At 45.7% G+C, this 25879-nt stretch overlaps 1 protein-coding gene across 1 annotated transcript in view; it reads right to left on the reverse strand.

Annotated features, from left to right (window-relative positions):
• The window catches only part of IFFO2 (intermediate filament family orphan 2), a gene marked incomplete at its 5' end in the record, with an annotated part of 37514 nt that extends 16334 nt beyond the window's left edge, over positions 1-21180 (reverse strand). The window contains one exon of the mRNA XM_082493447.1: positions 20552-21180. Coding sequence (XP_082349573.1) covers positions 20552-21180 — 629 coding nt within the window. The remainder of the gene's footprint in view (positions 1-20551) is intronic.
• Positions 21181-25879: the final 4699 nt, after the last annotated feature.

The raw sequence follows: 25879 nt of genomic DNA on the forward strand, positions 1-25879 counted from the left end.
TTCCTCTGCCATTCTCTCGGTACTGACTCTGAAGCTTTCCACTGTTTCGTTATTGTTGGAGTGTCTTCCCATCAGTTTATAGGGAGGAGAGCAGTAACAGAAAGGAAAACCTAATAGCTCTTGAGAGCTGAAGTCCACAACAGGAAACAACAGTGTTAGTTTGAACAATAACTATAAAGTGCTCATGAAAATATTATCAGCTAATGATTCCTGCAAACATAAACCCACTGGCCAGGCTGGACGGGGCTTTGAGCAACCTGGGCTGGCGGGAGGTGTCCCTGCCCATGGCAGGGGCTTGGAACTGGATGATCTTCAAGGTCCCTTCCAACTCGAACCATTCTGAGATTCTACCGAATGGCTGAACTGTCAGTGCTACTTCAGGGAACAGCATAGTTGCTTTTTCTTGCACACTAAGACACCACTATGCCATTTCTGGCAGGAGATGCACCCAGCCTTGCTGATCTGTTGGATCCAAAGCATCTAAGATGGTATATTCTCTGATGTCCCACACCTGCATGAAGATGGAGGAAAACACCCATGCTATAACAGGACCACATAATTACAGCTCCGGCGCTGCCTGGGAGGGTTTGTGCTCTGCCATCACAGGTCAGAGACACGTCTTTGTGCTCCTGTTCCTTTGCGGCAGCACTGCTTGTTCTTTTGCGCGTTGGGATCTTTTTGACGCCCATACGTTGTTTACAGGAACTCCAAACGGCGAGGCGTACCGTACTGCTCACCAGCGCTGGCATGAGATTTAACACTTAACATGCTCAAGCCTAACTGATTTAATCATTTCGCATTACTCATGGTCATTACACGCCGCCTCTCACCGCGGGTCTGTAGTAACATGCCCACTAATCCCCGCTCCAACACCTAGATAATAACTATCAACATTACAGTTTATAACTCTGGTTATTATACACTGATTTCATTCGAATTGACTTAACGGCCCAGCAAACGTACAAACTTCTGTTCCCACAGAAAAGGATCCACAGCCTAAGCCTGTAATCTGCCAAGACACAAATCTGGGCAGGGCACGCTGTTTGAGAGAAACACACTGCGGTAGTTTGGGATAAGAAAGCATCACATTCAAGACTTTCTGGACAGATGTAGAGAAACCTTCGTGATACTAAAATTCTGCTGCAGCATCACTCTATGTAATCATTCGCAATGGTGTTCCTTAATTGAGAGAAGATGCCACATCCGCAATCTCAGTAAACCATTCCCCCTACAAGGCGGCAGCTTGGGATTGTAAATACAAAGAGCCGTCTGCATCTTTTCATTAGCTTAAAAGAACTGGACCATGCAAGATGGATTTTATTTTAAAAAAAAACTCTATGAAGCCTTCTTTATTTTGCTAAGAAAAAAAAAAAAAAAGCAGCAATGCACCGTTCTCTTTGCTTTTAGAATCCTTGCTTAAGAGATCATTTCCCTACCCAGTCTTGGTTTTGCACTACATTAGCTATAAGGCTACATTAAGCAATTAGCTTATTCACAAACACTACCTCTTGTTTAAGGGAGCATTTTTTTCAGATGCTGTAATACAGGGATTCTTCCAGATTATCCCAAGCACAGACCATTTTGATCCCACATGCCCTGACTTCTTATTGAAGCAAATTAAATGTTAGTTGATGGGCTCCATGTAAAACGTATTAATTTAATGTGAACGTCTGATTCCATTAAAGCCTGGCTGTAACACAACAGCAGCGGCACTCTTGAATGAAGTCATCTGTTGCTTCCAGCGGGCAAGAAACATCCCCTCCACAGAATCCCAGAATCTCTTTGCTAGAAGTCGGCCACAGCAGCATCAAATTTCCCGAACATCAGAGCAACGGAGGAGTCTGTAGCCTTGGACCTGTAGCAATGGTCTAGACGACACAGGTAAATTCACTGCATAGCAGAACTTACACCCTTTGCACTGTTTTAACGAAACCCCCGAGTTTTAAAGGAAGGGTTAATATTAAAAGCCCTCTTCTAGACTTGTGCTCTACTTAAAATAGCATACAGGCCTTTGAACAACAGCAAATGCTTGGGAAGGGAATTACTAAAAGAACTTGCTATACAGAAAAACATTGCATAATTATGCCTCCTGATTACATAGACCTGGAAAGATGCTCCAGCCTGTTACTGGAACCACAATAAAAATCATCTGCAAGTTCATTTGTGTTTGGTTCCTGACCACACGAGGTGTTTAAACAAAAGCCATGCATAATGTCACAAGAGTTCAACAACTTCAAGCAGAAGCAACAGCCATGCCTGCATTCCTTTAGAAAGAAAATTATGGTGCTTTTAATACATCAGGAGAATCCACATATAATTGTGCAATATTCACAGCAACATTAAACACATTTTAAGCCACACAGCTACAAGTCATCCGCTCCTGCGTGACTTACTCTTGCAAACAACACTCCACTAAAGAAAGGCCAGTTTTAAATCTAAGGTGTCTTTTGATACTTGGATAAGCTTTGGACCTCTCCTTTTGTACTTGCACCCAGCCCCAAACACAAAAGTCCATTAACAAAGACACAAGATATGTATGCAAAAAAGGTCTAACACAGTGGGTGAGGCTGCTGTTGGTTGTTTTCACAAGATTTTATACAACTCCCTGACAGACAAAGCACCTAAAAGATCTCCTGACCTTGCAAAAGAAAAACGCCAATTATGAATTTCAGTTATTTTCAATCTCATAGCCAACCAAGCGAAGAAGAAATAGCCTTGGAAGTCTTCCACTTACCAGTGCATCCAAGGCTATGAATGCTGGTCGGCTATTTCCACATCACATTGTAGCAAATTCACTTGAAACACTGCTGCCTTAAGAGAAATAATTATTTTTTTCACTGTAGGTAGACTGAGAACTAGGGTAAAACATATAAAGCCATCCAGCTCACTGCGGCCCAGCTTGGACGTTAAGTGAGGCCACATTTAGAGAACCGTCTTCCCCGACTGTCTAATTGCTCTCCACTGAAGACCTTTGATTGAGCTCGCTTTCAGAACACGGGGTGCTGGAGCTCTGAACTGAACAACTGCCACGCAAAGAAGTCTTTCATTTTCCCCTGTGTTTATAACCTCAGCAGCATCCTGGCATCTACACCGTTCCACGGGACAGAGTCCAGAAGAACTTCTGCAAGTAGATAAGTTACTTTCATTGGAAAGAAAAGTTTTGTACCGCTGCCTCTTTCCCCACATACTGCTCGCTCTTCACTTCTCTAAACCCGTTTCATATTTTCCTGAAGAGAAGGATGAGGCCCATGACAACATAACCCAAATCTGCATATCACTGACCTGCAAATGATGTTAAACATTAACTGGTTAAACCTCTGAGAAGCGTTCAAAACTGCAACTCCTACCAGCGACGGCCAGGAGTACACCCCACCCCCACCCCCCCCGAAACGAGCCTGATCAGGTAAGGTAATTGTTTTTAGCGTTTCACGCAAGCTCACAGCACCTTTACATTTCAGCATGGCTCTTCTGCTGCTCAGGCATATGGAATTCATAACTGCTTTGGAGAGCTTTTATGCTTTAAGGAGCAAAACCACAAAAGGCCTCTGTCTAGTCAATATTTATTTATAAAGTATCCATACTCTAGAATTAGAGCATAATTAAAATCACATTTTATCACTAGTGTCCTCCACACCTTCAAACTATCGTGCTGATGACAGGAACACGACCGCTTCCCGCAGCCTGTGGAGAAACGACTTCTGGTTAGTCATAAACTGTTCCGGCTGATAAGAGGCCATCCGATTGCGAGCCCTTGGAGTACACCTTACAATCTAATTCACGATATAACTAATACATAAGGTAAACTAAACACTGCTTTCTGTATCCTCCTCTTATGTCGACCAGCGCATCCAGACGGATTTCCAAATTTGTGCCCACCCTGTCGCAGCAACCACAGACACAAGAAATAACAGCCCAAGCTGCATTTACTGCTCAGCACAGAGCAGCGGGCACCGAGACTGCAGCGAAATCTCGCAGGCGGAATTAACGCTAGTTGTATTCCCCTCACCCCCAGCAACTTAAATTCATTTTTCACTCCTGTCAAAATCTTCATGACAGCGTTTACAACCCCTGAACAAATATACGTCTCTTAAGCATGAACAAATAATTCCGCAGCGTGGATCTATTGCAGCTTTTGACAGCTGAAACGCGTTTTTTTTTTCCCTAGGTATAGCGGACCGCGGGGAAGGGGAGAGGGATTTGTGCAGTAACGTGAGAAAGCAGGGATTGCCCGCCTTCCATTCGCCAGCGAGCTCAGCGGCGACCCAAGCTAGCCCAGAACTGCTCCTAACAAAAGAGCCTTGTGGAAAAAAAGCTACTTGGGCAAACGCAAGGCCCGTGAGTTTGGCCTGGGGGCTTGCGTTGGGGGCGGTAAAGGGTTGCGTAGTAAAGGAAAAGCAGCCAAGAGAGCAAGGTAAGGACAAAACAGTCTACAATTAGAAAAATACCAACAGCTCAAGGGTAGGGAAAGACTTGACAAGCGGGGAGGGAAAATGCACAACACTTTCTGAATAAAATAGAGAATAAATGAGAATTAGAACAAAACAGAGAATAAATTTCAGAAAAAATAAGAAGAGGAACCGCTCAAAAGCCAACCTCTAGGAAGTTCCCACTGCGAAAGGGAAGTGTTATGATGAACTTTAAACTTCCAGTTACTGAGATCGGCCCTTAGTTTTATTGAGACAGCCTTGCAGCTATCAGAAACGCATCATAGACATGAGCTGCAAAACAAGTAAATTAGCCAGGATATCAACTTCGAGCAAGCTGCTCTTTGGCATTGACAGGCAACGGCTATCCCCCACGCCAACGGGATACTCCGTTTCTGCAGTTAGTCTGAATTCGGCAGAGCCCTGGGGAGCTGGACCTTCCAGCGCCACGTCTCTGTGCCTCCAAGGTACCTGCAGCAACATTTGATTGTGAAAGGAAATGTCAGACAGACAGACAGTTTGCTTGACAAGTCGGCTCCGATTCCAGGAATACGATACAGCCCACGCATGGCATAGTAAATATGATTAGGTCTAACTATGAAACATATGATAAGATTTAGACCCAAACACCCATTTGACATTGATCAATATAGCATGACACTTTTGGCAAGATGAGAATCACAGCACTGCATTTTGGACTTCTTTTTAGCTCAACTGTGCAGAATTAAGTCATCTTTGTGAATGTTTTATTGTAGCCTAGGTAACTACATCACCGGCCTTCCTGCGACAACGCTCCAATTCTCGGTTCTCTTCCTCTTGTACCAATTAAGTCCAAGGCATTTCCCCCATTTTGGAGGTATATCCGCTTATTTTTTTCCTTTCTCCCTCTCTATATATTCCTATTAACAATGCAAAGGAAATGTAAAACGGGGGGCACATCCTGATTTCACTATATTGGAGGACAGCGCCGTATTTCCAAGGCTGTTTCCCATACCCCTATTCTTATTTCCCTCTGACGGGCATCCATTGTGCCAGCAACCCACCACCCGGCACCGGCACAAAACAAAGAGGAAAAGGAGAACTCCGGCAACTAATACAACCGGGAAGAAATCCCCTTTCTATAGAGATCAGACCGGCGGTCTCAAAAGCCATTGTACTATACTCTCATGTTCAGCTCATAGCTGGGTCCACGCTCACGTCGGTTGTGTCCGATCAAACTGTCTTCTAGAAAATAGCAGCACTACGCTCATTTCTATACGTTAATATAGCAAACCCTTATCTCATTTGCCACTGAAGCCGAGAGAAGAGCTCGGCGTACCCTGGGCCCGCAGAAGACAACTGCAAGCGCAGCTTATGAAACAGCCAAGGCAAAGAACATTACATTCCTGTAAAACTGTTGTTGTAACCGCAGATAAAGTAATTACTCTGACTCATTTTGAAACAGGTAATCTGAAAAGCACAGGATTACGCGGCGGTATAGCGCTGCTAGCTACGAGTTAATTATCAAATACTGAATTCCCATGTAAGGAAATCTCTAGCAAACATAAGTACTACAAACCTCATGCATTGAAGACAGCCGATCGCCTATATACATTTATTTTACAACTCTGCCTGTCAACAAGCTGCAATTTTATTGTGTCTAGTATGTGAAACATTCAGGTGTTTTGTTCTAACACTTTGGCACAGGCATATATATAAAACTGCTGTGCAATTCATCCAAGTAAACTCACTACTCAACCATTCTCTTTGAAGAAACTATTACCGAAATACAGGGACAGATGCTATAAAACTTAAGTGAAGGACAAAGAACAGAACAGAGACTATTAGCCTGAAGGAAAGTACTGACTTAAGTCAATATATATATTTTTTTTGGTTTACTTCCTGCAAAAGTCAAAAAGCTGCCCAGTATTCTCTGCTCCTCCTGAGAAACCGATCTGTGTTTATCTACCCACCTACGGTATGGCGGGGGGGGTTAAATTTCATTATGTGGGTCTGACAGACACGTTAGAAGCATCTCTGAACAAATGAGAAGCAGAAGTTGGACATCTTGAAGTAGTTTTTTTGCTAACCCTGCAACAGCAGGGCAGGAAACAGTAGCCCATCCAGTGCTTTTAAAAAAAAATCACATTGCAATTATTGCACAGACAATTCATCATCTCAAATTCTTTCGGTCAACATACAGAAATAGCCCGGTACAAGTGCTAATGTGAGAAACTTGTAGAATTGCCATCTCCCGCACTGAAAAGGTCAAAACAAGCTTTCAGGGACCCTGCGCAGACAAAGGGGAGTCTGCGCGAGGAGCCTGAGCTGCGGAACACAGCACGCTATTATCCCGCTGTCCCAGTAAAGCCATGTGATGCCTCTGAACAGCTCATCTCCAGCACCCCCATCATTACTGAAATAAATACAGGCTACAGGAGGACAGAACAGAGGGAGAAAAACGTCTTCTGCAAATTGGAAGTTGGGTTGTTTTTAAGGGAGTTACCAGCAATACTTCAGTGCTCAGTTTCAGCAACGAAACTGCACAATGAAAAGGGATTATTATAACTGACTCATGTAATAATCACAGAAAAATCCATCCATTGTTTAGGGAAACTTAAAAATTGCTTAATGCTCTTAATTTAATCAAATGTATTTAAACGGCAGAAGATAGGCACCAGCATGCCTGTCCCAGAATCTAAAGCTTCACTGTCTTAAAATAAAATAAGAATTTAAATAATAATAATAATAAAAAATAATCAATCTTATTCCAGGCTTTCAATACAGTTTTAATAGTTTGCTAAGATGCAAAACTACTAATGTGTACTTTAGAAAAACACCACACCATTGTAAACTGCACACTAGGTAGTGTTAAGCAAATATTTGTAATAAATAAAAGCTTTCTGCAGCCTGCCACCAAATATGACTTTCAAGCCCTGTCCTGCGTGCTAAAAATTTAACTAGTGATCCGACCTTGATAAATTGTGGTTTCTAAAGCAGGGGGGTCCCATGCTGTTTCTCTTCTCCCTAGCACACTCACTTCAAGCTCTTAGTTCTTTATGTCCACTTCAGCACATTAATTTTAGAAGAGTAACATAAAATACCCATTAACAAAGCTAACAGGTCAGCGAAAGGCTTACCAGCAGAAATGCCCACACCAGACTTTGACATGACTTGTTTTGGGAGCCAAGCACCCCAACAGCTTCATAGCTTCTACATGCAATCCAGTACACGAGACTTGAGCTGATTTTCAAGGTTCTCCCTCTAATCCTTAACAGCACAAGAAGAATCCATATTTTTTAACAGATCATTGCATTCCCCCTTCCCCCACCTTTCCTTTTCTTGCCCCAAATTCTCAGTTCTTTCCTGTTTTTTTTTTATCCCCGGAACACAGGAGACACCTCAAGAACTGATAAAAATATTAGTATGGAGGAGGGCTTTTGGGCGGGAGGAAAAATAATAAAAAGAAAGCATACAATAAACCAGATCTGAATTCTACTTCTAGTCAAGAACGCTCACTGGAACAAAGGAGAATAACTCTATGCAGTTCTTGCCTTGCAGCAGCTTTAAAAAGATGTCATAGAAGCGTGCTCTAATATACACCATCACCATTTTAAAAATACATTTGTATTTTTATGGTGCTCAGGACATTTCACTTGTAATTTCTCGCCTCCTACTGCTGCTAAGGACTCTTAGCAAAATACAGACACCTTGCCAAAAGTCTGGCAGCGGAGGAGACAAGTAGTTATAGAAGAGATTTAAAGCCATAATAAGATCTAACGCTAAGCTGTCGGAAAGTACAGGCAAACTTCTGTGGCACGAATTTCCTTTCTATTTTCTATAAACACCTAATGAAAGCTTTCATGAATATCCTCTTGGAGGCTGCCAAGTTAAAATAGTGCATTATCTCAGCTGATGCACATGACTCCACGGAAGATTCTTACATCACAGCTCTAAGAGAAGGAACTGTGCAGGCTTTTAACTACAGGAAATTTCTCCCATGTAGGGTGAGGATTATTTCTTTTCAGAACTGCCTTCTGACTTCATGGCAATCTGCTACCAAGAGGAGAACCTGGACGTTTTCAGCATTGCCATTGCCCTGTGGGTCTCCCCAGCCGGAGCAGGGGTTTTCTGGCACTGGAACTGGAACTCACGTGGAGTCTGTGGGCTTCAGGCTGAGTTCCACCCAGCGGATCCCCTGCTAGATCTCTCGGGAAGAGGGGTTTGCATAGTAAGCCAGCATAAAGCCCAGTATTACTCTGGAGAGCAAACCAAGGCTGAGTGCCCCATTTCCACAGCTGAAAAACAATCCCAGTTACACTGAAAGCCCTTTTGAAGGGCTGCTCGCAGGAACACATCGGAGTAAACAGCACGTGTTGCATTTGGGCTAGCTGGTGACCTAGAAGAAGAAATACGTCACGGGCACAGCACTAAATGATCAGAGACAGCACCATTTTCAACACCTACTGCAATCCACTAACACAGAAACTGCACCTCCTGTAACAAATAGTCCCATCTTCTTTCATTTCAGTATTCAGGCAAATCATCCATTGCGGGGGAAAAATGGTTCCATTTCTGTAAAGAAATACCAAACTCAGTAATTAAACGTACAACTAGCTAAGCTTAGCTTAGCTTAGCTTACATTAGAACGTAACCTGTACTAAGTTCAAAATACTGGTATTTTAACCTCCTCTCTCATAAAAAGTCTTCATTTGACTTACCGACGGGATGAGTAAACGCTTTCTATACACAGCGGTTCCCTTCGCTAGCCCTCTTGTAACCAGCCAGCTGTTATCACCTCCAACTAATTCGGCAAGGCTCTGATAAGGCCAAGCGATAACAGATCAGGATTACCCTTCTGTGGAAAGGAACCAGACATCCCGCTGGAATGTATTACCGCAACATTTTCATCCACTTCCGCAGTTCTTCAGCCTGAAATGCCCAGAACAGCAGCAAGGTGCAGCTAAAGTGCTCACCGCCCTCCTCACCTCCACCTGCCCTCCCTCTGCCTCCACGTCCTTTAAGAACCAGCCTCAAAACCGAGAGGTAGAAGTCATCTTAATATCTGTCCCAATACTAAATATATTACTGAACATATTAAAGATCAAGGAAACTGTTTTATTAAAATGAGATAATGCTTATCTGCTTGCAGGAGGCAGGTGGGATACACACCTAGTACATAGCCAAGTCTCCCAACAGTGCTCCTCTATGTCCACTATCTTATCTACATTTTAAGTTTTATTACCTTTGTAAAGGTAAATATATTTAAGCAAAGCTTTTCTGTGCAGTATCAGGATACTAAGAACACGAGTATTACAAAGGGCAAGAAATAAACTGCTCTTCAAAGGCTCCTACGGCACTTGAGAAAATACACAGTACTCTCGCACGGTCCTTCAAGAAATGTAAGAACGCTCACTCTGTTTAAGCTGCTTTAATCACTTCTGGTACAATGGGCAGATTAATATAGTTTAGTATTCCTAGTTAATTACAGTGACTAGCCTTTACAGAATTATCATTAAAGCACAGTACTAGGCCATTTAGATGGAAACAAATTAATAAAGATGACGGCTAGGAGGTTATAAAATTCAAGATCGGGCATTTTAAAGTGTTTGTACAAAAGCAGATCAGTCTTAAATTCACGCAAACATAATGGCTGTTTTTGCTGTATGAGTTGCATAAATTCCCAAGAACATAATTGTTTAGAACTTGAATTCACAGGCAAACAATGCGAAAACCCTCGGTGAACACTGGCCCGGACTGGAATACCCTCCAAGATCCTAACCCCAGGCTCACGGAAGCCTCATCTAGCCTCTGGAAGGCAGTAAGCTGGGTTTGCCTCCCCCCGCAAAGAAAGGTGAAGCCGCTAAGTTTTCACAAATAACATCCAATTTTAAGGCAGTGTGAAACACCGTGGGTCGTTATTCGTCGGGGGGAGGATAAACTACTGGCAGCGGCAACCCTGTGTGGTTCACACAGGGGAGGAGATGGACAGCAGATGAGTTCCAGGACAAACTCGGTTTTCACGGAAAAGGGCAGTGAAAAGGAAGAGAGCGACGGTGACCTCATCCCCCTGCCTTGCGCCTGCCCCACAATTACAGGAGAATTGGGCTGAGTCATGGACCCAAACCCCCCCTAAATCAAAGCCTACTCCAGCAGAGAGCCATGGGGAATACATCCCTGCCCACGGGTCCAGAGACATACCTCCTTGTGGATTTTAGAGGAGGAAAATCAAACAGTAATTAATGCTTCACTGAACGCTGGAGAAAGTCAATTTGAAGAGAGGATGACACCTCTGTGAGGGCTGCCCCAAAACCACGCTAGTTCAGTGCCTCCCCATCCACCCCCAGCGATGCGGCCCACCTCGACACGACCACTGAAAGGCTCCTCTGATCCCCTACGTGACACATCGAGTAGAGAAGACGGCAAATCCCCTCCAGCCATCAAAACTTCGCAGGGAAGAGTCTGACTGCATTGCATATCACTGGACAGAAGGATCTAATGCCCAAAAGGGGAAGAGAAGCTCTGAAGGAAAATGGGGTGGTTTGTGGGTTCTTCACAAGCTACCACCAGGAGCTTGCTGTCCTTCGGGGAGAGTCATCCCAAAATGAGCTTACTTACGTCCCATCGCCATTCTTGAAAAGATAAAATGCTGTACAGCGTCTCTGCAAGTGGGACTTCATTCCCAGGGTCACTTTGTCCCTTCTACCAAGAAAAGCTGGCCTCCCACTGACAACCGGCAGTCCTATGCGCTGGTTAAGAATACAGATTAGTGGAAAAACATTTTCCAGGGCATTAAGGGAGTTCTTAAGTGCTTTGCACTCCCTTTTTCTCCCTTTCTTTAAAGGGGGGGGGGAAATGAGAGGGGTTTCAAAATCACATGGATGACAGAAACCGGCAAAGGTGAGGTGATGCTGGTATAGTCATTTGGGGAAAAAATTCAGTAGAAGAGTTGGGAACAGAATCCAGACTGCCCAAAAGCATATGGTTAATGCCTTACTGAAAAGGCTAGAGAGGGAAATAATTTTTTTTTATATATATATACCTGCAAGGGAGGAATTTTTTAGTAGCAGTTTTCGTGGTAATAGCTTTTTGAACCCTTCGAATATTCCCATTGCGATTCAATATTAACGTACCCATGCCATTCTACAGAACGATGTGAAATTACACCAATAACTAGTATTTTTGTTAACTAGATTTGACTTGTCAGGACTTGACTGCTATGATTGAACAGACGCGGGCCTGCTAAATTTAAACTCTGTTCTCTGTATCGGAGAAAGATTCAGTTTTAAAAAAAAAATAAATGACATCGTTCTATTTTTCTCCCCTCAGAGACATGCAGACAAATTTTACCTGTAAGAATCTACAGACAGAAATACATTTTCCACTGAAACCACGGATTTGGAATAAATACTGAGCCAAGATCCCTTTGATCTCGTATTCCAGCATGAGTCAATGCATGGACTAAACACATCTACTGTATTTAAGGGTAAAGGGGGATCCAGTCCTATTATATAGAATTATTTCCTTCAACATCTTTGTTCTCTACGTTAATGAGCCATTGTGAATTAATAAGTTTTCTTGCCCACATGAAGAAGATTAAGTTAATTCTTCCCTGGAATTCCTCTTTCTAGTACAGAGTCTGTGAACTGTCATGTCTTTCAAGCAACGTTGATCTCCGCTGACATACGCAAAACCCCCATACCTTTCAAAGCAAACAAAACCGGGTTTGTAAGGCAGTGGCACACCTGTGTGCTGATAACACTACAATACAGAGCGTTATCTGAAGTTTACCTAAGCTCTGTAGTTTCTATTGAGATTCGTGAAGCCATTTAAGACTGGTAAATCAAAATATTGGCTTCTCCATTACAGCAAGAGATCTGTGAAGTTCCGTGGAATCCAGGCTCAGGCTCTAACACCAAGTTTTGTTTTCCATTGTATTTCAGTAGAAATTCAGAATAAATCCCCTGAAATTAGCAGCAGATTGAAGATTAAATGTGAAGCCCCATTACCAAGCGTGGCAACGCAAGCCATGCATTTCATCGCACCCAGCTAAAATCCTTCTCTAAAGCCATGCACGTTGGTGGCTTCCAGAGAGGAAAAAAAGCCAAAAAAGGGAGAACTGAACATTTCTGCATTGAGAACAGGCTCCAAAATGCAGCAGTGGGCTTATTTTTGAAGGCACGACACAGAAAGCAGACGTGACTAGGTTCAGTCCCAGAACCTACTTGGAAAGGGATTCAAATTAACAATCTTTTGGGGAAAGCAGGATACATGGAGTCCAGCAGAATGCTTCCAAATTGAGTCCAGTAACCGTCGAGTCACGTGTAGATGAGTTAAGAGTGTGGAACTGCTTAAACAAAGGGCCGGAGAAATGCATCATCTGTGATTCGCTTTCACACAGCCACCAGGCCATGTTCTGTGTCATTAACAAGCAGGACGCATCATTAATGGGCACAGAGCACCATTCTCTCCCAGCTTTCTTGATGCTCTCGTTATTGAAGTCGATCCAGAGGCAGAGCTGATGTAATTTTTGTACATGGATCAACACCACTCGCCACAAAGAAAACAGAAGAGAAAGATTCCCACAGGTTTTAAGGTGTTGGGTTATTTTTTTTTTTTAAAGAAATGCTAATAATTTCTTTTTTAAAAGACTTTTGAAACTAAGCACCTTGTTAAGCCAATCACAGTAAAATTATATGCCTCCCAGGTGCCACTTTCTGCAACAGAAACTTGAAAAAGTCACGTTTTCACAACCATCCAGCACGACCCGTGCAATGCAGGTAACACACTGGCAGGCACTGGTCTATCACCTTGGCTTTTTTCCAGCCTCCTTTGAAGCAGGAAGATCTGATAAGGAGTGTTTCTAGACTAGGCGACAGCCAGGGATCGTGAAACACCATACACGATACTTATTTCTTTGGCATCAAAACCAAATCCCACCCTCCTAAATGACTCCTTAATCAGCAGGCACGGGCATCTCTAGGTCATTAACAACGGTCATTCACCTCTAACCCCAAATTAAGGCATTTTAATCATCTATTTGAAACTCAGTAATCTATCAGAACGTCTAAGCTATTGCCATACTATGACAATATTATTCCCCCCCCCCCCTATTTTAAATGTGTGATAAAGTGGCGATGTGTTCCTGCACTTCAGATAGGAGGGTGGGAGGTACACGCGTCGGAACTTGAGAAACACGTGCCCAGGGTAACACCAGCACGTGAAGACGGCCGGAGAGCACTCATACACAACGCAACTGGAGACAGTAAAACGTAGAAAATACCCTACAAAAACCAGGCGTATGGTGGGGCAGAGCAGAACGCAGTTTGACAAGTGGTTTAAAAGCACAGCTCCGCACTATATGATTCCCCTGTGTTTCATTTACAAAGCAAAATCAGTCTTCTATTTATTACCTTTTATTGCCATCTATTAGTTATCAGTTCAGGGTTCTGGGAACAAGGTAATCCTGGAGTTGAGACTGGTCACCAGGTTGCGGGAGAGCTTCGGTTAGACTAAATGGCGTACAGATACACTGTGAAGTTTTTAACTATTTCTAAAGACCAAGCTGGAAGAAATCTCTTCCCTTCTCGAACAAACAAAAAGGCCGGTCTTAAACATTAAGATGGAGACTTCAACCGTAAAGAACAACATCCTGCAAATATTTCTAGCAAACTAAAAGACAAATAAATAAATTTAGTCAGAGCAAAGAATACGCAGGAAACCAGCGTAAGACCTGGCAGAGCATCACCACAAAACCTTAACCACAAAAAAGCCACTGTTGAGCTGTACGTGGGCTCAGTGCTTTCCTTAGCTACAAGCCCAGCGCTCAACCTGCATTACTGCAACGAAAGCCGATGATTACAGATGATGAAGAGCTCGAAATAACTTGTTTCTGCGTTTGTTTTCACCTCAGCCCCAAATTGCAAGGATCTTCAGAGATTACTCAGGTTTAAGATCAGAGGTTTTTGGGGGGCGTTCGCTCCCAGACCTGCTCAACGCTTAAGCTGTGCTTTGCAAGTCTGGTTTTGTGCCTTCAGAAAGTCCGAAACTTCCCCCCATGAGTCACGGGAGGAATCAAAAGGTAAATTCAAAATATACACAGAAAGTCCTCTCGCAACAGAGGAAGCTGTTCTCCGAAGAGCGGAGCAGAGATCCCAGCCCAAGTTTCTCTGAAACTCTAACCGCAACACAAAGTGGTGATGTTTTTTCTCTCCACCACATCCAATCTAGTTCATCTGCGAATTCATTATTTTAATTAGAATTCAGAGTGAATAGTTAGCCAAAGATAAAGCTCTGAATAAATAGCTAACTTGCACAGCTGAGGCAGCTACTTCAGATCGGTCATAACGCACCTCAGCCCTCCCTGCCTGCTCCCATTACAAACCAGTTTAAGTCAAGGCACACAGACAGATTTATTCACTTAAATATTTAACAAAGTACAGCCCCAATCCCACCATGGAGCACTATTCAAAAGGAGGAGGATCAAAGGGAAACATCCTCTCTCCTTCCCAACCCTCTCCTACATTACTACAACCCAGAGGTCCCAGTTTCAAGCTATACTGGGGAAAAAATAAGTAAATCAATCGGAGATTTGTTAGAGTGCTCCAGATATTCATGTACATTGTAAATGCATCTTTGCAGCAGCATTTTAAGAAGCAAAGAGGGCATTGTTTAAAGAAAAATGTCTGCCACCCTAACAAAAGTTATTCTTATAGCGCTTAGTTTGCACAGCTCCAAGCAGTGCAACTTCCCAACCAACAATTACAAGGCACGGATATTTTTGTTACACGGCACAGATATTTTTGTTACACGGCCAAGTTTTCTCACACTAGACAATTTTATCCATTCTTCACAGAGAAAACTCATGTCCCCCCAGTGCAAGTAAAAGAGTCTTTTCTAGAGGCAGTATCAGGTTTCACCAGAGCGAGTATTTACCACCAAACTTCACGTCTTATAAGGGGTATCCAAAAATCTCCAGTACCAGGCTGCGGGGCTGCTTTGGAAGCGGTAAGGAACACTAAGTTTCAGTGAAAAGCCACATTGATACATAACTACCCCTTTAAAATATAAAAATAAAAATAGAAACACCAGAATTAAATATATATATAGATATATGTGGCTTTGCACAGAGGCTGCATTATTACCAGCTCTGTAACCAATTGAGAGACGGACAGAAGTCTAGCGTGCTGGTTACATTCTTCTATAGGGATAAAAAAATTATTTGTTTTTTATTGGGTCTATGCGTAACATTTGCATCTTGTTACCACTGATATTTTAGTTTTAAAAGTTTTCAGACATTCCTCCAGGGCTTATCTTAAGCACATTTTTATTAAGTTCCCTTCTTTAAAAAAAACGAGATCCAGTCAGTTTTGACGCGCATGGCCTTTGACAATGATAATCTTTGTCCTTTCCAGCTGCAGCAAATTTAAGATAATCTCTTTTTCAAGTGGACTTTATTAATCTTCCAAATGAAATACCATCCTGAGGTAAAACAATTATTTCCAGTTCAACCCCTAGTAACAGTTAAGTCTCCGCTGGAAAAGACGACCAACATCTGGCAGACTCAATATCTGCACCAATTAAGAACAATTTTGAAACCATAATATACAAATCTATTCAAGCGTTCAGACGAAAGCTCTCCACAGACCGATCAGCAGCCGCCTTGCAGCTAAAAGGAAAAAAAAAAAAAAAGAGAAAAAAAAAAAAAAAAAAAAGAGAAAAGGAGGGAGGCCAGGGAACGACTGCAGCAGGTTTTCACCGAGTCAGCAGACTCCGGTCGGCCACACGCAGCAGGATTTTGCCTGTCATAACACACAGCGATGCGCTCGCGTCTTCACGGGAGACCTCGAGGCGAGGCTGGAAGCCGGACTGTGAGCCCTCTCGCCCAAAAGAGCCGCCGCTCGCCCCGTCCGCACGCTCTCCTCGCCATCGCCGCCCCACACGTCCCCCGCGCGCGCATGGTGACGGCTGCCTTCACCCAGGGACAGACCGCCAGCGCTTCGGCCTCCGTGGGCAACGGAACTGCACTGATTGTGGGGGGGAGAAAAGCACATTTGTTTTCCCTTTCCCGTAACGGAGCAGATGTAAATATCTTACCAACAGTAACACGGGGCATCCCCTTCCAGCCCAGATGCTGAGGCCCCGTTCAGCCCAGACGCAGGACCCCAAAGCCCGCACATACCAGGGACAGGCGGTCACACAAGGAGGGACTGTGCTGGTCTCACGGCCCCAAGCACTCTTCAGAAAGCGCCTTTTTACCCTAAATAACCTAAACGGATCACAGTAACCCCAAGCCCCTCGCAGGGCAGCGGCACAGTCACACGCCTGCAATGAAACCCATGTATCCTCCCGGGGGAAGCTGCTTACCCACGGCCGGAGGGACAGACAGATCCAAGATTCAAACACTAGTCACTTAAAAACCCACAACCGGTTAATCTCACCTCAGAGGTGGTGATGCAGTATGGTCTCTTTTTTTTTCTGTCTAGAAAAAAAAAAAATACTTCACCTGTGCGTTTCAGCTGACAAAAACTTGAAGCTTACCTCCATTTTCAGATAACTGTCCCTGAAAGCATTTTTTTATTGAGCTGGCTGGGCTGCAAAGGGCGTGGATGATTTTACCTTTTCTTGTTAAAAGTGTAGTAGCAGACAAAATGTTACAAAGGATTTGGAATCAGATCTATGGCCAAAAGCTCTTCTAAATGCTAGCATAGTTTGGGGAAAAAAAAACACATCAAAACAATAAGGAAAATGAATTTTAAGTTCATTTTTCCTATAAAACCCCTCCAATTACTAACTCCCACAGCTGAAGTCATAATCCACAATGTAAAATCATGATCAGTACTAAAAAAATATTGTATGATTAAGACAACATGTTAAGTAGAAAGAGATACAGAATTACATACTGTTTGTGTAAAATAACATCATCTGGGGGGGGAAAAAAAAAAAAGCAATTTTGGTCTGAAAGCTGGGCTCCTTAGGGGGAATATTTCCTCATTTGTACTTCAGATACAAACAAAATCCTGGGTAAAATATCATCTAGGTGCTCTACTGACTATGCACTCTCATATTTTCTAGACCTCAGAACTCCAGTTTCTTGTGTAAGGATGTCCAAGAAAAACAATTTTGGGGGAACTAACAAAGGAGTTGAACATACTTGCCTAAAGTGAAGCCATTGGTACTGCCAAAAATTGCACAGGCAGAATTTTCATTGGAAAGAGCATCTTAGATGATCTTCCACTGTTATTTTTAAGAGTAGCAGTAAAGCTACCTTTAAAAGAAAGGAAACAAAAGGAATTATTTCACGTCGGAATTCCACCATTGCATTTTTCACAAGTATGACATGAATGAGTTTGGGTCTTCAACAACAACAGACACATCGCACGTGAGTCATGTCTTTGAAACTACGGATTCGCTTAAGCGGTATTCCCTGACTTAGCAATGTAATGTTTTCCTGGTAGGTAAACGTTTCACACAAGGAACATTTGCTAGCTGTGACGTCCTTAATCAAGTGGTCATCCTGGAAAGGAAAAAAAACCTCCATTGTTTTAGGAAGTAAGTGTGATGTATTGCTATCTGCTCAAGCATCCCTGCACATCAGCTTGGTGGCTTACTGGTCAGGTCACAAGGCCCCATGGCTTCAAAAAGGCTGCCGCGTTCTCGAGTGAAGCAAAATGGTTATTTTCTTGGTGTGAAACAACCACCATGTACCAAACCACTCTGAAATCCATGTAGCCAACAGGGTGTTTCCCCCACGAGGATACCCACACCCTGGAGCAGTGCCGCGAGGCGAAGGAGCTGCCCAGTGGCGCGTCTTTGCAAGATCCCGGGTCTGCCTTGGAAACTCGTGCTGGCACCTAACTTTCTGCAAGCCCTAACAGCACCATCAAGAGACAGGCACAAGGCTTATTTTCCACTTGGAGCTCATTTCCCTAAACAAAACACCATCATCAAAGGTTTCACAGCAAGATAAGGTAAACCCAAAGTGCGTATTTATACACACGTACGTACACACAAACATGCCAGGACAGAGAATCCCTCCCCTGCAAAAATAAACAAGAAAACATTGATACCAATTTCTACAGGATCGCCGACAAACACTGCAACACCCCATTAGCTCATGGTAATGAAATCGAATTGACTAATCTACTCTGCCTGTGAGAATTAAATTTAAAACAGCACAGTATTACTCCATAAGCATGCAAAAGCGTGCTCAAGGCCACCAATGAAAAAGCCAATCTACCCCAAAAGAGCTGAACGTGTGATGTCAGTGAAGGTCACAGGAGAGTGGGACAATCATTCCAATTACATAGCAATAAATGTAGCATAAAAGACACACCGCAGTTATAGTACTAGTGTGATGCATGTTGATATGCATTAATCACATTTTATTTTCAAGCATCAGGAGAAAAACCTGTTTCGAGAGCAGGAAGGGTGGCGAGAATACAATTTGCTATTGCCTCCAGAGGCCCCCTTCACTCCACTGAGTTTCTTTGGTTTATGAGTGCGCAAACACTCACACCTGAATACAGACTCTGGGGTGGAAATTTTCTTTACACAACCAGGTGAACACAGAATAGACAGAATCAACTATGTATCGGTACAAAGACTCAACTTAAAAGGCCCACAAGTCTCCTCTTCCCTAAGAAAAAAAAAAAAAAAAATCACGTATCCATTAAAAAGAAGTATCATCCCCAGCTTTTGGCAACATAACCCACACCCAACACATCTCTTCCTCACCCAAGCCACCACCAAGCGCAACTTCCTCTGAAGCACCACTACTCCCATCTCCTTGGTACCAACCATAAAAACAAAAACAACCCCGTGCCATGGTGGCATCTACTATTCTAGACTGAAAAAAAAAGAGGCCAACTTCTTTTTTCCATCCAGATTCAGAAGGTGCTGCAGCCACAAAGTACAGAGCAGTCAAGGCACACAAGCTTTAAGAAGATGCACTGAAAGCAGACAGTACTCCAGTTAACGAACAGGCCAGAAATTACTACTTGAACAGCACATGCCTGCCTGTAAAACCTGTCTAAACCAAGTAAATTCATAAGAGGAGGTTTGTTATAAAAGCTGATGGCTAGAGGGATGCAAAGAGCACACTGCAGTCCTGCTACCCTGGACAGAAGAAATTCAGCTACGCTTCACAGGCCACAGAGCCGAGAAACGCCGGCTGCCTCCCCCCCCGCCCCCAGAAAAATAAGGATTACATTTGTTCTGCAGAAAAAAAAAAAAAGAAAAATACAAGGCTGGGAAAGGAGGAAACGCATTTTAAGCCTAAAGATGCCAAAACTCCAAAGGGGAGTGCCCACGCCAGCCCCAAAGGACAGGCAGCTCGTCAGACAATGCAGGAATCTCCCTGCAGAATCCCAACTAGCTTTTTTTTTTTTTTATCCGCTCTGGCCTCCATCTCCGCCACAGCTCGGCCGAGCAGGCAAATACGGCAATCCGAAGGGAATGCTATCCATCACCGAGGGGAGAAGAACACCAGTTAAAAATCCCAGGGCTTCCCAACAGGCCGAGAGACACCTCCCGATGACCAGGGTTTACAGAGGCTACCGCTGGGGCTTTTGTTTTGACTAATTCAGAGGAACGTCTTGGAGTGCAAACCTTCCCCTGCAGTATTTGCAACCCAAATATTGCAGCACTGAGCTAATTTCAGTGAGCTGGCACACCAAATCGACTACTGGAGTGATTAGTCCAGAAAATGAAGGCAAGCTAAATTTAGGAGTAACTATGCAATGCAATATTAATAACAGATTCTTTGCCTTTTCCAAAAAGGATTTTTTTAATATTTTTTTCTTTTTTTAATCAATCTGACAATGCTGCTTTTAAGATCACAGCTCTCCAGCCTCCCAGGGAAGGATCTCACAATTTTCCAGACGCCAAGCTGAGGTCCAACCACCCCCCAACCACCACCACCCCCCCCGCAAAGCAGAGCCTCCCCAAACCCAAGGCAGCATCCTCCCCAGGGAGGGAAGGAGCCCTGGGGATGCCGGGGGGGGCCTGTCCCCATGTCCCCAGGGCTCTCCCCAGATGCTCCCTCCACCCCAAGGAGGGACTCGCCCGTTTCCCCGCACTGCAGGGGTTTCCCCCGCATCCCCCCCCCCCTCCCCCCGAAGTCTCATAACCACCCCCCCGACTCTCACTTTCTCTTGTACTCATCCCGCTCCCGCTTGACTTTGGCCAACACGTTGTAAAGGGCGCGGATCTCGGGGGTGATGGTGTCGATCTGGACCCCGACGCCGTCCGGATGGATCCAAGAAACGCCGGGTCCCTGCACCGTTTCCAACCCGCCGCCTCCGGTCCGCCGCACCTGGGTGTAGCTCCAGATGGTGCCGGGCAAACGGCTGTAGTGAGGGGGAGAGGCGAGGGGAGCGGCGGGCAGCCCGTGGCCGGGGCCCGGCGGCGGAGGCGGCAGCAGAAGCGGGGGGGTCCCGCCGTCGGTCTGCACGGCCTGGTCGCGGGAGAAGGTCTTGTAGCGCAGGCGGCGGTCGCGTTCGCTCTGCTGGGCCGCCAGCTGCTTCTCCAGCAGCCGGTTGCGCCGCTCCAGCTCGTGGACCTTGGCCAGGAAGCAGCGGAACCGCACGTTGAGCCCCTTCAGCAGGTGGATGTTGGAGCCCAGGTCGTTACGAAGCGCCGCCGTTACCGGCGGGCCCCCCGCCACCGCCGCCGCTGCGGGGCTACCGGGACCGCCGCCGGGTCCCAGAGGGCAGGAAGCGGCGGCCGCGCCGGGGGCGAAAGCGCGGGCCATCTCCCCGAAGAGCAGCGAGTTCATCGCCCGGCGGCCGCCTCAGCCCCTGAGGTGAGCTGAGGTGAGGGGGGGGGGGGGGGGGGAGGGGGGCGGCTGCGGCCGGAAGCGGCGGTTTAACGGCCGCCGCGGCTGAGGCGGAGTGAGCGTTGGGCAGCGCGCGGGCCGCTAACGGCCGCCGGGGCGGACGCTGAGGGGGAAGAAAGAGGGAGCAATACCAAGACTGCCGCCGCCGCCGCCGCCGATCTCCCCGCACTCCTGCGGCCGCCGCCGCCGCCGCCGCCGATCTCCCCGCACTCCTGCGGCCGCCGCCGCCGCTACCCGGGCACTGAGCGGCCGCCGAGCGCGGGGCGGGCCCGGCTCCGCCTCACCGCGCCCCCGGCTGCGGGCAGCGCTGCCGCCAGGCCACGCCCTCTCCACCATAACCACGCCCTAAACTCCGCCCCCTCACTCAAACCACGCCCCCCCTCCGCGGTGGGTCCCTCCACGTGTCCCCAGCGAGGCCTCGCCTGGAGGGGGGGTGTTGGAGGGTGATTTTGGGGGGGAAAGCGGGTCCAACGGCGCTCCTGATCCCTCAGCAAGCTCCTCGGGATAATTGGTTAACATAAAATAAATGAGGAAGCGCTCGCTTTTGCCCTGTGAAACGCTCCCCGCCCCCGGCCTTTGTGTCGCTGCTTTTGGCTCTCGGGGAAATCACCAAATGGAAAAGATTAAATTAGAAGGGGTGAATTTTGTTATCCGAATGCAGAGTCCTGCCTAAGTGCTAAATAACGTTGATATTATAATAATTAAGTTATTAAATAAGCGTTTCCCAACTGCTGCTCCTGGACCTCTGAGCCACTTGGCAATCAAAGGATATTGTGTAATTGAATTATGTGATTACCCCGTTGCACTGCCATGGATTGGAATGATGTTTTGTGAGCAAGTGAAGCACACAGAAAACTCTCAGTAACACCGGTGTAAAGCTGTAGTAATGCTAGTCGCTGAAATAAAAATACGGTGCTTTGCCAGGTAATATTTATATTAAAATACGCGGGCAATATTTATATTAAACTACATGGGCTGCAGCATCCACCTGCTGAAACTCCATCAGCGCCCGCCAGCCATGCTCCGCGCCATGACCGAAGGCTCTTCAAAGGGCTCTGTTAATGTTTTACAAGCCCGTGTTTTCCCAGCACCTCCTGGAAAAAAAAAATATACTGGGTGGAGATGCAATAATGTACCGGGTGACTCAAAGAAACACCTGAAAAGATTATATTTTACCGAGCACAAAAACACTTTAGCCTCAGTTTATGTAGACTGTAACCTATGTTCTTTGCTGAGGTTACAGGAAAACACCTTTAATCCCTCGGTCATTAGGGCACGGCTGTAACTGCTGATGCTGGGTACCGCTGATGCATCAAACGGAGCCATATTTAAAGAAAAATATTGCAGCTCACTGGAAAACATTTCCATAGCGCGTACCACCCTGCAGATGCACTGCAATGCTTACAAAATGGAAGAATAGACTAAAACTGCCAATAACAAGGTGATTATTAGGGGCAGAAGCCAACCAAGAGCAGCTTTCTCCCAGTTCTGGGTAATTTTCCGTCTTTTAGGCACACGGCATCCTCGCTGGCAGGCGGTTATGCTGGAAAGAGCCGGGAGATTTCAGAAACCTCCAAAGCCGCATGGTCAACAGCTGGGAAAATCCTGTTGAACAACCAGAGTTGTTTTATTTTTTCCCGTAAGGAAGCAGGAAAACATCAGAGGGAATGATAAACCAGCCAGTTAATTAATGCTTTTGTACCTGCCCGGTGAGATGATGCGTATCGTGATTGCTCGTTAGGCAGCACCCATTGCCACGGCGGTGAGGAGAGATTCACCGGGGCTGATACAAAAGTTGTTAAATCAATGAGTCTTTTTTCTAATGGACTTTGGCTCAGCCCTGGGATGCGCACGGTCACCACCAGCTCTGCCGCCGGGCTACAGTTTCATCCCGGCCCCTGAAAGTGAATCATCCTGAATTAATCGCAACAATTAATTAGGTTTAGGCTCGGCTTCTTCGGTGAGGGCTCGTGCAACCGCAGAGCTGACCCGCTGCCACCGATGTGCCGAGCAGCCGTGGTCCAGCACATGGGATACCCCGCGGCGGCTGGGGACATTCCTGTAGGGATTCCTCCGATTCCTGCCGTGGAAAGCTCTCCGCTGCCTGCCAATTGCAGATATAAATAATGAAGCACTGATTAGCCCTTTCCTATTTGGACACAGAGGAAGAGGGATGGGAAACCGCACTATTTATGAACACAGAAACTATCCAGCAATTAAATAACGGTGACCACCCCTAGCGATGCTAATAATAATGCATCGGGTTTATTCTTCCTCTCTATTGCTTCACCCAAACACGGGCTGGAGCAGGGTGAGGAATCTGGACCCTTGGATTTGATTTTTATACCCATTTTTACCTTGGCTTTGTTAGCATCCTTCACTGGCAAAGCCTCAGTGGCTCTTTCAGGACTGCTCTCTATATCTGCTTAGATTTTTTTAATATCAATTTTCCTGGGTTTGGTTATATACATTGAAGCTTTATTAGTCTGCCACTCGTGGAAAGTTCTTGTTTCCTTGGGTCTGTCTTCCTTCCAAGTAACCGTTTTTCAGCCAAACCAAACCAAACTCGGCACTTTTGCCACCACATACGAACTGCGCTGAGTTACAGCGAGTAGGTGACGCTCCCCCGGGCTGACGTGCATCGCTGCTGAGTTACAGTTTATGTGTTTGAATAAATCCCCCTCTAAAACAAACAAGCAAAAATCCTTTGGCTTAACATCTGTACAACTCCCCAGCCCTCAAAAACGCCCCACTTGGTAATCCCAGCGGAGCCCTCCTCGGCACTGATTTCCCAGCATCGTGGTGGAGCAGCATCTCCTCCGAAGCCCCCGGCGATCTCAGCATCCTCATCCCCCTTCCTCTTCCCTTGGGCAACCGCCCGAGACTGCTCTTTGCCAGCTTCACAGGTGGAAAAGGGCGATTTACTCACCCCAGACTCTGCAGTAACAAGAGGTACCTTTTTCGGAGGCTGCCATTTAATAACCAGCAAGCTTCAGTGGTTAAACTGGGATTAGTATCACTCCCCTGTGGCTCTTACTCTTGCCTGGCAGCTTGCTGCACGAATAAGGGTATTTGGGCAATCCAGGCTGCTGAAATAAGTGGGATTTTTAACAGTGCCTCCCCCAAAATGGTTGGGGTTTAACCCAGACCTGTATGATGGTGCACGAGCATCAGTGGGGTGATGGAATTAGCAGCTGATGAGTTGCTGCAACCCCAGTTGCATTTTTGGCCAGCAAAGTTTTTCCTACTCCAACCGACCACTTGCCCCGCACGCTCCCATGGTTGCAACAGCATCGGGGCTGTTTCTTGAGAAATCAGAGCAGAAACCATCCCCGCCTGCCCGTGCCCTGCAATAGGCACGTGGGAAGATGGGCAAGAAGGCACCAGCTGCCCCGGTGACTCCCCCGGTGACTCAGACCCCACCGAACGCACCCGGTTGTTGCATGAACACACAAAGGCTGCGCCTCTTTGCACATCACCGAGGTGTCGCTCGGTGGAGAAAGGGCCAGGTTAGTCACCGGGGTTATTGTTGCAAGCCGTATAAGGGAAGCCCTTGGATCGTGTCGGGAATTGCATCGGTCACCATGTCACGCTGCGGAAACAGAAAATATTTGGCAGGTTGGCTGCTATCGATAATGCAGGAGGAATGAATTACATCAGTGGTTACAAAAGCAGCAATTTTCCTCCCTGCAGGTTCCTTGTTGCCTTTAAAGGAGGTTTCTCCTCCTCAAACAGTGTTTTTTCCCCTATATATTTTCTACCGTTTCTATCAGCTCATGTGAAATAGGAGCCGCTGCTTAAATCCAGCACCTTCTCCCATTGCAGGTCTATTCCTCCAGTCGCTTTTTCAGAGATAAAAATTTCATTTTGCCACATTTAGGGGTTTTACGCGCATCAACATAGCAAAACAGATTTCAGCCACAAAGAACTGGGGATGCAAAGGATGGACCCAGGCTGATTGACCTTAGCACATCCCCATCTCCTCTCACCTGGACTGGGCATGATCTTCTCTATGGAGATCATGTCAGTGTTTTGGAAACAAACGCTTCTGCACCAGGTGCAACCCAAAAAGGTGGGTGAACTCAGGAGGGAGGGATGCAGCAAGAGATAAAGATGCTGAGAGCGGCTGCGAAGCATCCACTAACTCGGAGTGGTTGAGACACGCCGTAGCATTTCCTTGGAGACTGTGGCAATATTCTTTGCTTCCCTAGTAACCAAATATTTGCATCTGTATTGAGTAGAGCGGCAAATATGCATCGATAAGCCCGTACAGGCCGCCGCAGGTGTGTTTTACGATGCAGTGATTGCTTTGGCAGCTCCTCGAGGATAATCACAAGATGCGGCATCGTTAATTTGTGCATGCCCAAGTGCACAGTTTCAATCCTGGCGGTGCTAAGCTTTTCGTTCTGCGAGTAGCAGGTAGACCCCGGCCTCATTAATTTAAATGTGGAACAACTTTCAAAGAATTTTTGTCTTTTGGGAAAAGATAGGATATGACATGATTTCTTTTCTTGCTGTTCCCACACACTTTGTAACCCGCACTGGGCTCAGCCACGGGTTGAGCAGCATTCGAAGCTCAGATCACAGAAGATGGTTATTGGGGTGTATTTTTAGCTCTTTATCTAAATCTCTCTTCCAG

Source organism: Vanellus vanellus, assembly GCF_965231255.1.
Source record: "Vanellus vanellus genome assembly, chromosome: 20".
Lineage (NCBI taxonomy): Eukaryota > Metazoa > Chordata > Aves > Charadriiformes > Charadriidae > Vanellus > Vanellus vanellus.